This window comes from Schistocerca serialis, chromosome 9, assembly GCF_023864345.2.
Source record: "Schistocerca serialis cubense isolate TAMUIC-IGC-003099 chromosome 9, iqSchSeri2.2, whole genome shotgun sequence".
Taxonomy (NCBI): Eukaryota; Metazoa; Arthropoda; class Insecta; order Orthoptera; family Acrididae; genus Schistocerca; species Schistocerca serialis.
Genome location: NC_064646.1, coordinates 157,577,701 through 157,594,557, shown reverse-complemented (window position 1 = coordinate 157,594,557; position 16,857 = coordinate 157,577,701). Strand labels below are relative to the sequence as shown.

The 16,857-nt window shown below is 37.7% G+C and overlaps 1 protein-coding gene across 1 annotated transcript in view; it reads left to right on the top strand.

The window, feature by feature from the left end:
• LOC126419289 (muscle-specific protein 300 kDa) overlaps nt 1-16,857 on the top strand; it is a 146,271-nt gene that overhangs the window by 44,166 nt on the left and 85,248 nt on the right. Inside the window, exons 7-8 of the mRNA XM_050086453.1 lie at nt 2,603-2,759; nt 12,770-12,967. Of these exons, the coding sequence (XP_049942410.1) occupies nt 2,603-2,759; nt 12,770-12,967 (355 nt within the window). The remainder of the gene's footprint in view (nt 1-2,602; nt 2,760-12,769; nt 12,968-16,857) is intronic.

Sequence of the window (16,857 nt, the reverse complement as noted above, 5' to 3'; positions counted from 1 at the left end):
TTTAAGTCATGACTATTGTCCAACATTTGTGTCCAAGGTGAGCTTAAGTGACAGATACTGGACAAGATTCAAATCATAACCAACAATAATTTTCCTTGTTTCAAATAGTCGTCGATGGAACATTGTGGCATTCATTCACAGCATCTCATGGCTCATTAACATCATTTAGAGTATCTGCTTCATTAAAGGCAGATGGTCAAATGCAAGAGGGGGCCAATGAGCCCTGATCTGGCCAAGCTAATTAACTAATAAGTAAATAAATAACAAATGGTTGTTGCAAGTTTTAAAGAGAAAATTACCCATCAACTGGCCGGAATAAGTGAAAGAAATTAAACAGCTTTGTTCAAGCAATCATCTACTTCTACAACTATACTCCGCAAACCACCATGAAGTGCATGGCAGAGGTGTGTCCCATTGTACCAGTTATAAGGGTTTATTCCTGTTCCATTCACATATGGAGTGCAGGAAGGATGATTGTTGGAATAACTCTTCGTGTGTGGTAATTATTTTAATCTTATCCTCTCAATCCCATTGTGAGCGATACGTAGGGGGCTGTAGTATATACCTAGAGTAATCATTTTAAGCTGGTTCTTGAAACTTTATTAATAGAATATCTCAGGCTAGTTTATGTCTGTCTTACAGTCTGCCAGTTCAGTTCCTTCAGTATCTCTGACACTTTCCCTCAGATTAAACTATTCATGCTGCCATTCTCTGCATATGTTCCTATGTAAGTCCTGTCTGGTATGAGTCCCACACACTTGAGCAGTATTCTAAAACTGCTCGTATGAGGCATTTGTTAGCAATATCTTTTGTAGGCTGATTGCACTTCCCCTGTATTCTACCAATAAACCAAAGTCTGCCACCTGTTTTACCCAGGACTGAACCTATGTGATCATTCCATTTTATATCCCTACAAAGTGTTACACCCAGGTACTTGTATGAATTGGCTGATTCCAACATGACTCATTGATATTATAGTCATAGGATAGTACATACTTTCTTCGTTTTGTGATGGGCAAAGTTTTAGATTCCTGAACTAAGAGCAAGTTGCCAATACCTGCACCACATTGAAATATTATCAAGATCTGACCGAATATTTATGCAGCTTCTCTCAGATAGTACTTCATTATAGATAATTGCATCATCTGCAAAAATCCTGTATTTACTATCAATATTGCTTGTAACATCATTAATATAGAACAGGAGCAACAAGGGTCTCAACATACTGCCCTGGAGCACACCCAAAGTTACTTATACATCTGGCAATGACTTTCCATCCAAGGTAACATGCTGTGTCCTCCCTACCAAAAGTCCTCAATCCATTTACAGATTTTGCTTGATACCTCATATGATCATACTTCTGACAGTAAGTGTAGATGTGTTAATGAGTCAAATGCTTTTCAGAGATCAAGAAACACTGCATCTACCTAGTTGCCTTGATCCAAAGCTTTCAGTATGTCTTGATGTTTTTGAAATCCATGCTGGTTGGCTTTGTGGAATTAACTCTGTTCAAGATACCTTATTATGTTTAAGTTCAGAATATGTTCTAAGATTCTACAACAAATCGATGTCAATGATATTGGTTGGTAGTTTTGTGGATCTCTGATCAGAAATTATTCAATAGCATGATCAGAAATTATTCACTAGCATGATCAGAAATGATTCACTAGCATGATCAAAAATGATTCACTAGCATGATCAAAAATGATCCACTAACATGTGCAGACTTGCTTTTCTGCACTGCTGAAACACATTGATTTATTATTTGGCCATCTGCAGCACTAGTTATCAATGAAAACTGTTTTTAACATCACTTTGGATTCCATCGTTCCGAAGCTGAAGTACTGTATTTGGTATTAAAAGTCATGAAACACGACATTGGTGTACAAATGTGTTACCTTTGGTCTGTCTCTGCTTACAGTTCCAAATTAAGCTACTGTAAACCTTGCAGGGCGAGAATCCTATGCTTGCAGATACATAACATCTGTAAAATATTGTCAGAAAGCATCTAGAATAAGAACATAGTTTTATTAGGCTGTCCAAAAATGTGTTTTCTCTGCATTGGTATTTTTTCTTTGGTTAAGTCATTTTTCAAAACAACATGCACACATTGATGTACACTGATGTACACAATAGATGCACTATGATATAATGGAGGTCATTATAGTTGAGAATTATTTGGTTTGATAAAAACTGAGATACATGAAGCAAAAAAGAGCTGAAATACTTATATAAAAAGACAACAATTTCTCATTGAAATTTCACATTCCATCCATATCCTAACCCCCCCCCCCCTCCTTCCCCCCTACCTTGTCCTCTAATTCCCACACATGCACACACACATGCGCGCGCATCTCTCACAAACACGTGACCACAGTATCTTGCTGCCATGGCTGTGGTCGCACGCGCATGCGTGTGTGTATGTGTTTTCTGAAGAAGGCTTATTTGGCTGAAAGATTTGTTTGAGTCTTTTTGTTGTGCCTATCTGTGACTGCATATCCACTATACAGTGAGTAGCAACTATCCTTTTCATAATATTGTTATTAGTCCATCCTAAATTTTCCATTGTTGATTTTTCATTCATTATTCTCGTATTTTCCAGAAATGTGACAGGATCAGACAAACAGATTGAAGATGGCTTAACATCACTAAAGACAAAAGGTTTCTTGAATTATTATGGACTTCAGAGATTCGGGAGCTCTTTGGCTGTTCCAACACATGAAATTGGGAAAGCTCTGCTATTGGGTAACTGGCAGAAGGTGAGAAAAATGTTTTAATACCAATATATTAATGCATTTTTACATTGACAATAGAATTAATATTGAAATCAGATGTTGTTGTGATAGGTAGTAATATGGAATGTATTAAATAAGCGGGGAAAAAAATTTCGTTTTCTCTGATGAACTGTTGAATTAGAAATCCTTGGTTGTAGTTTTTGGGGTTCCTTACCTCAATGGTAAAAAAGGAACCCTTGTAGGACCACTGTGTTGTCTGTCCATCTGTCTGGATTATAGTTAAAGACCCCTTTTCCAAGGAAAAGTAGAAGTATCAGGTGGGAATTTGATGCATACTAGGATCTATGGTTCCTTGGCAGTGCAAAAATATGCCATTGAATGCAGTTGAAAGATACGGCTATTTTTTGATACTCTCAAACTCGCTCATCAAAATCTATAGGGCACTTCGCCTTGAAATTGAAATGAAATTTGGCAAGAAAGAAGGTTTCATAGTTTAAGTAAATGGAAAAAATTGGAAAATTTGTAATTATATCACAAAAATAAAATAATTATTATTATATTCATACATTGGACTCATAATCCATCAAGAATCTCAGAAACTAATGTAGGATTTTGATTTAGTTTTTAGTAATAGGAAGAGTGTAGAAAATTTAAAAAGATTTATGCTAATTGACTGAGCTAAGATAAAGTGAAGTCACTTGCCATTGTGGGAAAGATTCCTTTGCCACATAGCAGTGGTAGGCATAAGGCTGGCTGACTACTGCGCTGGCACTTATCATCGCAGGCCCTTAACAAAGTTCGTATTCTACAGACAGACATTCCTTGACAGTCTGTGCTTACAATATGTGCAGCATTTGCAATGTTTCAAAGCAGAATAATACTGGTAATTAATGCAGGATTGCATTTCCATTGTATGGGATGAGGTTCCAATGACCCATAAAATATTCATTGTAGCACTTCGCAGAAGAGGTCAACATTGAGTAACAACAACAGCCATATGGCCAGCTGTACCATTTTCTTCTCTGTACCATTTTCTTCTCTGGTGACTTCCATCAAATCATAACAGTAATGGCAGGGATTAGAGTAAACAAAGTCAACACATCTGCAGTTCCCAAATAGTATTGCATGTTAATAGAACTCCAGAATTAATGAAACAAATGAAAAATTACTTAAGGTTTTACACGTGTTGGAAGAATCTCCTACAGTCCGAATTTTGGCCATGTCTTTTCAAATTTTGGGGAAAATTTGGTAGGTAGGTATTTTCTGTTTTCAGTTCTCAGTACGTTAGATGTCTCCCCGCTCACTTCAGTGTTTCATTGTGTCTATCATGTAGCCATCGCACGTGTGCTTTCTCCTTTCTCTTAACTACATCTCCACATTCCTCATTAAACCATCTTTCTCCCTGTTGTTTTTTCTTTCTACACATCACTTTATGCACAATGTCTGTCACCGTTGTGTGCTATACTTTCTCCATGCCTTTGCTTATCTGCATTGTGTGGTATATCAAAAAGTTTTATTTTTTCTACACTTTTTAGTTTTGCCATGTCAAACACTGAGTTTCCAGTCATTTGTTTTCTTACCAGAGATGAACTTTTCTAGGTTTAGCTTTGTTTTCACCAAGAATTGCCGGTCTCATACTATGTGCTGCTCTTTGAGCCATGATATCTTTCACTGTTTGCCTATACTGCATATCTGTCATTACATGATCTGTCTGATTGATGGTTTTTCCATCCAGTGAGCATCATTTTCTTAAATGAAATTTCTTATGGGTAAATGTTGTTGTTATGCCGTTCATGTTCTTTGTAGTGGCAAATGTAATCATCCTGAAGCAGTTTACATGATTTCTTCATGCACGCTGTATTTTCTTATGGTCGGAAAGTAAATGCTTTCTTTTCTTACTTCAGTGTTAAAATCACCTAGAAGTAAATGTGTATTTCTTTTTTAGTCTTCGTAATAAACATGATCTAGCCCACAATAAAACTTCTTTTTCATCATTTGTTTTGTCTTCAGTAGGGACACGGACGTTGAATGTGGTGGCATAGCTTTTCTGCTCAATCGTCACGTATGTCAAACAGCTTTCTCACAGCTTTGAACTCCTTCACTTTGTTTTCCATGCTCTTATTGATGGCAAAACCTGCACCAAATTGTCTTTCAGATCCTTCTCCATAAAAAATTGTTGTGTTCATATCTGCTTCTCATTTCCCTTCACCTATCCTTCTAGTTTCCTGCAGTGCTGCTACACCTATTGTGTAATGTGTTGTCTCTGATGCTACCACCATAACGACCCTTACAGTTGAGACTTTGGAAGTTCCAGTTTGCTATGACAAAATCGTTCATCAGTTTTTCTTGCTGTGTTTGTCTTCCAATTAATCTCTCTGGTATACAAGGTGTATTTGTCGATTTTTTAACTTGATTAAATTTTTATGGTGTAGGGTTGTCAGCACTATGACCACCTCCAACCTGGAGGACCAGGGGCTCTTCTGTCGGGGTTGCCATATCCTAGCCATAAGGACCAAGTTTAAGGTGCCAGGTGTTGACCCCCACGTTTTGCAGTGATAGATAGGATTTACTGGCTTCAAACACAGCTGCCATGTTTGCCAAAAACTTTACTTGAGTTACTGGATATACCTATTAGACTTCAGTATGAACTCTCAAAACTTACCCAGTCATTTACCCTCCTCCGTCCTCACACGGGCTTTGGCCTGGCTATGGGCCTGGCCTGCCTCGTTGATATAAAAACCAATTGCCTTTGTCTGTTGGCATTGCCTGCCTCCATCAGTGAAGTATGTGATGGAAGGGAAATCAGTAGATGGAAAGGAAGAGATTGGAACATAAAGGAAGATGGGAGCATTGTGAAGCACACAGTGACACATTGCTGAGAACTGTCCAGCTGGGTTAGACATGCCAGTAGCTATGCTGTTGCGGGCACAGCTCTCAGCCTTCAGCATTTCGAGATTTGACTACCCTGCCATTACCACTGTTTTACTTTTAATTTTCGTCTTACCTCTTTACAAGAGACAATCCATTCCATTCAGCTGCTCTTCAAAGTCCTGTGCTGTCAGATACAATTGCAATGCTATCGGTAAACTTTTTTAAGTTTTTATTTTTCTTTCTGAATCTTAATTCCCTTTTCAAATTTTTCACTGATTTCCTTTACTGTTTGCTCAGTGTCCTGTATAATGAATAACATCAGAAATTGGATTAATTCTGTCTCTCAAACTTCTGAACTACTGCTTCCCTTTCATGTCATATGACTCATATAATGCTACTTTAATAATTTCAAAGATTGTAGTCCAGTCAACATTGTCAAAATTTACATATGCTGTAAATCTGGGATGCTTTATATACCCACCACTGCTAGTGCTGATACCTGCTGTCGGAGAGTGGTTATTGCATGTTGACATTGAAGATCAAATTAATGTGACTGGATTGTGTGTAACTTTGTAACAATTTGCTGTTTCGATTAGAATGTGATAGTATTAGCATTGGTATTAGTCTACACTCTGCTAACAGTTTCAAATGTTCTTCCAGATAGTGATCCTTGAGACTTAAAACAAGTCTCAGAAATCATACACACAAATAAATATATAAATGTTCATAATCTTAAATATCTGAAAGATCTTCACTGAGTGCTTTGAAATTTTGACACAACTTCGCATGTGAATACACACGTTTTTATGTACCTGTTATACAGGCAAATAGACATGCAACTGTTGAGCAAAATAGTACATAAAATATTATAATGTGTATCCTCCCCCTCCCCCCTTCCCCATGAATCATTGGCCTTGCTGTTGGGGGCGAAAGCTCGTGTACCTCAGCAATACAGATAACCATTATCATAGGTTCAACTACAATGGAGGGGTATCTGTTCAGAGGCCAGACAAACTTATGGTTCCTGAAGAGGGCCTTTTCAGTAGTTGCAGGGGCAACAGCCTGAATGATTGAATGATGTGCTAGCCTTGTTACATGAGCCAAAATGGCCTTGCTAGTACCGTAGACAGCTGAAAGTGAGGGGAAACAGCCATAATTTTTCTTGAAGGCATGCTGCTCTTCTGTACGGTTAGATGATGATGTCATCCTCTTGGCTAAAGTATTCTGGAGATAAAATAGTCCCCCATTCAGATATCCGTGTGGGGACTACTCTGAAGGATGTAGTCATCAGAAGAAGCAACACAGGTGTTCTATGGATCGGAGTGTGTAATGTTAAATCCCTTAATTGAGCAGGTCGGTTAGAAAATTTAAAAAGGGAATGTATAGGTTGCAGTTACATGTAAGAATTAGTGAAGCTCAGTGGCAGGACGAACATGACTTCTGGTCAGGTGAATACAGGGTTGTGAATACAAAATCAAATAGGGGTAATGCAGGTGTAGGTTTAATAATGAATAAGAAAATAGGAATGCGTGTTAGCGACTATGAACAGCATAGTGAACACAAATATTGTGGCCGGATACACAAAGCCCACAGCCACCACAGTAGTAAAAGTCTATATGCCAACTATCTCAGCAGATGATGAATAGATTTAAAAAAAATTGCATGATGAGATTAAAGAAGCTATTCAGATAGTTAAGGGAGCTGAAACTATAATGTAGTGGTAGGTGACTGGAAGTCAATAGTAGGAAAAGGAACAGAAGGAAAATTGTAGGTGAATATGGATCGGGGGAAATGAATGAAACAGGAAGGCCACCTGGTAGAATTTTGCATAGAGCACTGTTAAATTATCGCTGACACCTGGTTTAAGACTCGTGAAACAATGTTTTACATGTAGAAGAGACCTAGAGGCACTGGAAAGTTTCAGATTGATTACATAATGGTTAGACAGATTTCGGAGCCATATTTTAAAATGTAAGACATTTCCAGGGCAGATGTGGACTCTAACCTTTATTTATTGTTTCTGAACTATAGATTAAAAATGAAGAAATTGCAGAAATGTAGGAAATTAAGATGATGAGACCTGGATAAGCTGAAAATACCAGAGACTGTTGAGAGTTTCAGAGGAAGCTTTAGGCAATCATAGGCAAGAACAGCAGAAAAGAGTACAGCAGAAGATAATTTGATAGCTTTGAGAGATAAAATAGTGAAGGCAGCAGATGATCAATTGGGTAAAAAGATGAGTGCAAGTAGAAATCCATGGATAACACAGGAGATACTGAATGTAGTTTATGAAAGAAGAAATGCAGGAATGGCTAAAGGGTAAGTGTAAGGATGTAGAAGCTTATATCACTAGGGGAAAGGCAGATATAACGTGCATGGAAAATAAAAATACGTGTAGAAGTAAGAGAAGCAGATGTGGAAATATCAAGATCTCAGATGGAAAACCAATCATAATCTGAGAAGGGAAGTCTGAAAGATGAAATGACTATATAGAAGATCTATACAAGGGAGATGAACTCAAAAGCAATATTGTAGAAAGAGAAGAGAATATTGAAGATGATGAGATGGGAGACATGATTCTACGAGAAAAATTTGACAGAGTACTGAAAGACTTAAGTAGAAACAAGTCCTCGAGTAGACAACATTCAGCCAGACCTACTTCATAGTGTTGGAAGAACCTGTGATGACAAAACTCTTCCACCTGGTATGAAAGTTGTATGAGATAAGCAAAATAACCTCAGACTTCAAGAAGAATGTAATAATTACAATTCCAAAGATAGCAGATACTGACAGGTGTGAATATTACCGAACTATCAGTTTAATAAGTCGCAGCTGCAAAATACTAACACAAATCCTCTACAAAAGAATGAAAAACTGGTAGAATCCAACCTCGGATAATATAAGTTTGGGATCCAGAGAAATGTAGGAACACGGGAGGTAATACTGACCCCTATGACTTCTACTAGAAGATAGATTAAAGGAAGGGAAAAAATATGTTTGTAGTGTTTGTAGACTTATTATGTCATTTGTACTAAGATTGCAGTACACGCGAGGTACCTATTTACGTCAACCCCTCTGAGTGGAATGCATTTATTCTAATTAATGTTCATCAACCTGCAGTCTTCTATAGTCTAATGCTTTGGACTACTTAAAGTGGTGAAGTATGTGTGTAAACTCCCACTTCTTTAACGATATGGCTTACTTGAGATTGTCAGCCGACTTGTTGGTTAGCTTGCTGCTCCAACCTCCTTTTCTCTTCTTCTCCGAAGTATATTTGCTAGGAACAGGAATTTATCAAGACTCTTCCTTATAAAAATAAGCTTACATACGCAGTTTCTTTTGCTTCACTTATTGATGTATATTTAAACATCAAACTTTTACAAATATCATTCTCCATGTAAACAAACACTGTCAAGTAAGTCTCCTCGCATATCCGAAGGTTAGAAACAAATTTCATTTACACATAATAGAAAGTTGGCTTAGAACCCAAGTCCATTCTCATCCTGAATCTGAATACACATCTTATATTCTCCAAGTCCAAGGCATGCATTAATTAACAATATTTCAACTGTTCTTTTTTCCACTACGATAGTCAAAGTTTTTAACAGCACGGAATAACACAGAAGTCCCTTGAGTCTGCCGTGATCTTTCATGGCACGACCGGCAAACACTTGATGGTGCCATTCAACTGCCATGTCTACAGTCTTTTTACTACGCACTTCGGACCTGCACAGACAGACAGGCGACGTGCAGGCCTCACACTTATATTTAAAATATTGTGTGTTCAAGATGGTAGAAGACCGAGTGGTTCTAGAATTTATACGGAAATTCTCGAAGCACTACAATAGTTGTTGTCCCCTGCGCAGAAAGCAGCATGTAGGTCGTGAATCGGTTATCTTGAGGCTGTAATAAACTCTTAGTGAGGAACTGATATGAACATTAAAATTTTCAATTAGTTTGTTTATATGGGCTGCCACTTGCTTTCTGTTAGTAGAATATGAGAACTGCACAGTTATATTCCACTTTCTGGATCACAAACAATTTTCATTCTTCACATACCCATCAAAAAAACCAAAACAATGAACTGCCTATTTGCGTAGTTACCATAAAATTGTTCTCAATTACACATCCAAATAAGTCGTTAACCAATACGATTTAGGCAGACAATATGAGAGTGTCTTCCGAGAATGCTGAACCAGTGCTCACATTTACAAATCAGAGATTGCTAATAAAGTCTTGCTTGGCACCAACCACGGTAACCAACATGTCTGTCTTCCATAATTGCCGAAACAGCTCTGATTTTACAGCCAAATCACTTCGCTCACCATCGAAGCTAGGCGCAATTCGAATATCTCTGAAGTGCTTTGTCTGCCTTTTCATTTAGTGACTGTTGACTATTCTGGCAATTAACACTTTTGAAATAGTGGCATGATAGCCTGCTACTGAGAGATGCTTTTACAAGTATTGCTTTTGCAAGTAAATACATTGTTTAGATTTTCTAATATTATTAAGAGAAGAGAACATTATCATTTTTGCGCACAACCTCTGAACACAGTAGCCAATCACAGACAAGAACCACAATTTAGGCAGTCTTTCTCATGATACCCATAAAGAGCAAACCATCTGTCATCAGTACCTCACACCGCATTACATCATCTTGTCACTGGTGCCTTCTCAACTGCTCTAAGAGCAGCTTCTTGTAGCTGAATATGATTGCTGTAAAGCCAGGAATATTACATAGTTGAGAAAGGAGTGAGACATGATTGTAGCCTATCCCCGATGCTATTCCATCTGTACACTGAGCAGGCAACGAATGAAACCAAAGAAAAATTTGGAGTAAGATTTAACATCCAAGGAGAAGACGTAAAAACTCTGAGGTTTGCCAGTGACATTGTAATTCTTTCAGAAATGGGGAAGACTTGGAAGAGCAGTTGAATGGAATGGACAGTGTCGTGAAAGGAACCTATAAGATGAACGTAAACAAAAGCAAAACATGGATAACGGAATGTAGCTGAGGAAATTAGATTAGGAAATGAGACCCTGAAAATAGCAGATAAATTTAGCTATTTGTGCTGCAAAATAACTGATTATGGCCAAAGTAGAAAAGATATAAAAAAAGAGAGATTTGTTGACACTGAATATAGGCTTCAATGTTAGGAAGTGTCACCTGAGCTTATTTGTGTGCAATGTAGCCATGTATGGAAGTGAAACATGAATGATAAACAGTTTAGACAAGAAGAGGGTAGAAGCCCCTGAAATGTGGTGCTACAGAAGAATGCTGAAGGTTATATGTGTAGATCATGTTAACTAATGAGGAGGTACTGAATGGAATTGGAAAAAAACAAATTTGTGGCACAACCTGACTAGGAGGAGGGATTGGTTGACAGGACACAATCTGAGGCATCAAGGAATCACCAGTGTAGCACTGGAGGGAAGTGTGGGTGGTAAAAATTGTAGAGGGTGACCAAGAGATTAAACATTAAGCAGATTGAAAAGGATGTAGGTTGCAATAGTTATTGGGAGATAAAGAGGCTTGCACACGATAGAATAGCATTGAGAGCTACTTCAAACCAGCCTGGTCTGAAGACCCTAACAACAACAACAACAACAACAACAACAAAAATGTATAATATATACATAAATGTCTAATTTATGAAGGGGAAACATTGTTGCCAACATGTCAGAGTTCTTGACAGATTTACCTAAAATGTTAATCAGTAGCCTAATGTTTCTAAAAATAAATTTTATGCAAAACAATTACTGTTTTGTTTCATTTGTTTAGTTTCAGACGTCTAAAGCTTTTTTGTACATGGAAACGTATGCGCAGGACCCTCTATAAGGAAAAAATGTACAATGAGGTAGAAATATTAGCTTGGCTAATTATCAGCAGTTAAATTCTGAATGGTGTTCAATATTTTATACTTACTGTACTTAAATTTTTTCGTCCTCTTATTGTGATTCAAATTCACTGTTGGTGTTTTCACTCAGTTGTTTAAAATTTATTCTACTATAGCATCTCTGAAATATTGCTTAGTGTAGTCTTTTGCGCACTTCTCCTCCATGTGTCTTCAGCATTTTGACTGCTCTTCTATTGTGATGCAGACCAAAGCTTCATGTATTAGACATTAAACATTGACAATCGTGAAACTCACTCCTTTTTGCAATATTAGTGTGAATGTAGTGACTGAATGTTACTGTTAATCCTGCCCAAAGATCCACAGTAGCAGAAAAGCATTTGTTTGCTATAGTTCCGTAGAGGTAGCCATTGTTTGCTATGATAATTAAACACCAGTCTGATAGGGCGGTACTGTAACAGCAGAACATTTCAGCAGAATGATTTCCATGTCAACCAGTACATGGCAGCAGCAGTGCCACTTGCAGTTGACAGCACTCCTAATGGTGGCTGGCCACACTATAGGTGGACACATACATCGCACTGGAGAAAGTGGTACGGAAGCAGGAAGAGGTAACATTTATGAGTATCATCTGGAGGGTGCTGCACATACTCAGTGGTGCCGGGTGAGGTTGTGCCTGTCTGGTGGAGGTCTCTTGCGGTATTAGTTGTGCACCTTTTACTTCGTACACAGTTTACATTCTGTTTTTAGTCCATACCAACTCCATAGGACTGTACTGATAGTTACATGACAGTAGTTGGACAACTTCATATCTCTATCTTTGCTAGGTGGTCCAACTCGTAGACCTCCATCATACCCTTTACCTCTTACTTGGATAAAAGTTCATATTTAGCTTCAGCAGGGGTAAACTGATGCCCTTCTTCTGAAGCCAGTCCATGATGTCTGCTTTACACCAGTTTAAAGATGGTGGTCCATCAGCTGGCATGGAATGGTAGTTGGCTTTATCCATTACAATACGCAATCTTCTTCCTGTGAGCACAAGAGATTAATGGACCAATTCTTGATAGATATAAGAGACCAATGTGCTACTTGGTATTGTGATGGCAGCTGTAGACTCCCAAAGTAAAAGATAGGAGATGGCAGCAACTCAAATTGGTGTAGTTGGTGTAGCATTAGAAATTATTTTAAAAAGATGTAAAATAATTAGTAGCACATTAGCTTTGTATGTATTATTAGTAGAATTACCTCCTGTGTAACTTAGCTTGTGCATGTTGAATGCAAAATGCAAACAATTCCAATAATTTGCAGGCAGTGGAACTCATCCTGAAACCAAGAGATGGTGAGCCACTACGTTTTTTAGCTGAAGCTCGTAAAGTTTGGTGGGAGACAAGGGATCCAGCTAAGGCGATAAAAATTCTACGCAATAAGGACAAGATGATCGAAGGGAAATTGCTTCTTGGACTCAGCCGTCATGGACCTAAGAACTATTTAAATGCTTTGGATAATGTAAGTGTACCTTTAAGAAACTATTATTGAAAAATATCTTTGTTATTTTTTACTGTGATCCTAAGGAGATTGATGCTTTGTTAGTAGATCTTGCGGAACTGCAGTTTTGTCTGTTGTGTAGTTATAATTTCTAGTAATTCAAGGTATATATCGTAAAACCCATTTTTATTGAATCTGAGGACCCAAATGCTTTTTCCTTAAATCGGTTTTATTCCCAAGTGCATGAAAGGAGTGATCACAGAAAACATTCTTTTTTTTAAAAACAAGAATAGTTTTTTTGCGCTTTGCATATTGTAGTGACAAATTGTCACTCCAGTTGGTTTATATTAGAATTGTTATTCTTCGTTTAAAGAAGAAAAGTAGTACGTGATGAAAAGTAATTTCTGATGTCATGAGTTCCTTGCACAACACTTGGTGCGAAGGCCTCCTCTTCTTCTTGGTCTGTGTTGTTGTTACCACCACTTCCTAGCTCAGAGTTCCTTCACAAGTTCTGCAAACCTTTCACATTCATCTCAGGCATGAAAGTCAGGACATTGTCAGCACAACAGACAAGGTCCTGGAATATCATATTTTCAGGAATATCTCTGGTGCTATTCCATTCTTCTTCTGGAACAATGGTTTCTTTAACAGCAACTGATGTACACAATGAGCTTTCGCAAAACAATTTTAACACAAACTATTGTGTTACATAGTTCCAGATGACATCAAACATACGCATAGCCTGTAGAATATTGAGTATCATCACTTACTTCCTCTCAAGAAATGAAATTGACTTCCGTGCAGCTGCTACTCTGTATTTGGCTTTAACAAAGTGTATTATGCCCAGGTTCAAAGGCTGCAGATAACTTCTGCAGTTCAGAGGAGGAAACACATCATTTACATTTCTCAGAAATAGTGCTTCCTAGGGCTTTACAGGCCATAAGTCGATAGTAAGTACTATTTCCCTCCCTGCTGTAGCCATTTTGGTATCTTAACTGCCTGAGAAATCTTCGGTTTTTGACAACATCCAGGCATTGCCATTGTACTTGTAAGTACAAGGTTAGTGTTCTTATGTGTTTGAAACACCAGGAAGTTTTAAAATTTTCTGTTACTAATGGAGGCAACTTTTCACTTCTGTTGCTGTTTTCTCACAACACTGCAGTCATCCTTTTCTAACTTCCTTCCTTCCTTAGAACACATTTTTGCAGGAAATAAATTGTCAGTTTCATCTGTGTTGAAAATATGTCTTGGCTTAGAAGCCTCTATCAGCTGTGGTAATGTAATGTTTTTACAAGGGTTTACACTTTCTGTGCCCGTAGCCTTACTTTCCCCACTCTCACTCTGAAGTGAGAAATTATGTTGTTCTTGTAAAATGACTCAGTCAGCCATTCAATGCACTTTATTATTCAACACTGGTCTTGAGGACTATTCAGGACTGTTACATGAGCCTTCTGTTGAAGCATGTTTTCACTTGTAGGAATGCTCCCACCTTTCATTGAAAGCATTTTAAAAGAATGTTTTCCACATCATTCAACATTGACATGGTAAGTGTTCTTTCTTTTGGATCCAGAGGAAACACTAGCTCTGGTATTTTAGGGCACTTGTTTCTTTTTGAGTATGCGCAATGAAGATAGTACCAAATCATGCTTCTTTGCAATGTCAGAAAATTGTACATTAAGACTATCTAGATGTCATCGATTATCATCAGCTTTTGCTAAGTTGTAAGCTTTCTGTGAATGCAGACTATAAATCTACAAAAGTAAAGCTGGTAAATTTGACAGTAAAAAACTTAATCTCTCGGTTCACTCTTTTTAGACTGGGTGACTGACATCAGATGACATGACCCAGACTGTACGGTAGGCAGAGCAGAAATCTGTTTCTGATTTGTGTAATATATTTGCCAGTATCACTAGAAGGGAACTACAGTTATTGACTGAAAAGGTAAGAACTAGGTACTTGCTGACCGAAGCAATGAGTTACCATTTACTTCTTTCACTTAACACAAAGTACGACCTGTGTGAAACTGAAAGAAATTGTAAACTTACTTGGATATGTTAGGAATTGCATAAAAACTGAATTTTAGTTTGCAGAATATTTCATATTTATTCCTTAAGAGTATACTTCTCTTAAAGCTGGGTTCATTAAAAGTTGGAATGAATAACACTGTTCTTACAGGAGTTTTGCTGTGGTCAATGGAAATATTTGTTAAAAATGGTATTCCCTTAAAAGCAGTTTTGTTAATTTTGGGGTTTTACTGTAAGTTTATCTTTGTATTAAGCTGACAAATCCATTATCATTGTAAAATGTTTGGAAGAAAATTAAAGCTAGGAAATTGAAGGTTGTCAGTTATGGGGAGGGAGATGCGAAGTTCTAGTACTGCTAGTGTGGTGAAGTACTGTTAAGTTGAAACCTGCCAATTTGATAGATGCTTTACTTACCTACTATCGACTGTCTAGCCTTACTTACCTACTATCGACTGTCTATTGTCAGTGGATGTAACAAGCCTGTTTAATACTGTTTTGACAACTACCTACAGGCAATGTTTCAGGCTAATTAAGTATGCTCTTGATTGCCTAAGATTTTGTGGGCAAAAATACTTTGCAGCAGTCTGGTATGGTTTTAGATGGAGGACTTCACAAATGGAGGCTTGGGTGATACTGCAATAATTTTTAATGTTAGTTTTTTGTCCTTTGCTGTTCAGCAGTGAATTCTTCCACCATCGTATGTCTTGTACACACTAGAGTTAGTGATTACAGAGTTTCAGAATGTGCCCCCATCCCTCTACACACACACACACACACACACACACACACACACACACACACACACACACACACACACGTGCGCCTTGCCACCCAAGCTCTTTTGGCAAATATGGTGGCTGAAACAATGTAACTGTTCCGTGTTTTTGTTAAACAATGATGAACAAGCATTCCATGAGATCATCTTTCTACCAGGTTTTCCATTTTTTGCAAATAATTCATGTTAGTGTTTTGAGCCATGACCCCTTAAACTGATGGCTTGGGTACTATTCATGCCTGTCAGCACCTGCCTTCTGTGGAATAGAAAGTTATACTTTCTGCTTTAAGTCTTTTGGTATTTTTCTTGCCTCATATAACTTGCAGATTAGGTAGAATAGTTTTGTTATGATACGCCTTCCAAGGATCTCAGTAATTCTGAAGGAATGTCATATACCCCATGTGCCTTGTGTAACCTTAGGTCTCTTTATACTCTGTCAAATTCTTCTTGCAGCGTCATATTTCCTATTTCTTCCGATCTGCTGCTTCTTCCCTTTCTATAATATTGGTTCATTTTCATAGTATAGCCCTCCTACATATTCCTTCCACCTTTCAGTTTTATCTTTGTTAATACCGGCTTGCCATGTGTCTTTTCTTTCCTCCAAAGGACTTTTTCATTTTCCTGTAGGCAACATCTATTTTTCCCACTCATGCACACTTCGACAACCTTGCATTTGTCCTTTAGATCTTACTACTTTGCCAGTAAGAAATATGTCAGTCTTATTTTTTGTAGACATCTACATTCGCCTCTACTTGCTCCCCTTGCTGAGTTTTTATATCTTGTTGTTTCATCTGTTATATTTGATCTCATATATTACCAAGGAATTCTGCTGTGCCTTCTCTGTTAACCTGTTTGATTCTCTGCTGCTTCAACACAACTTTAAGCAACAATCCACTAAACATTTCCTAAAATCTTTAACTATTTATATCTTGGACTCAGATTTTGGACAGCTTAGTTTTATTTCTGCCAGGTATGCATGTGAAATATTTGTCAGACAAGAAAGGGTCATGTTAGGAGCACTTTGCCAACTGACGTGGATTGATCCAGATATGAACTGTATGCCAAGAAATTGGTTGAGCAACAGTTTAAAATCTAACCACGCTGTTGCTTAA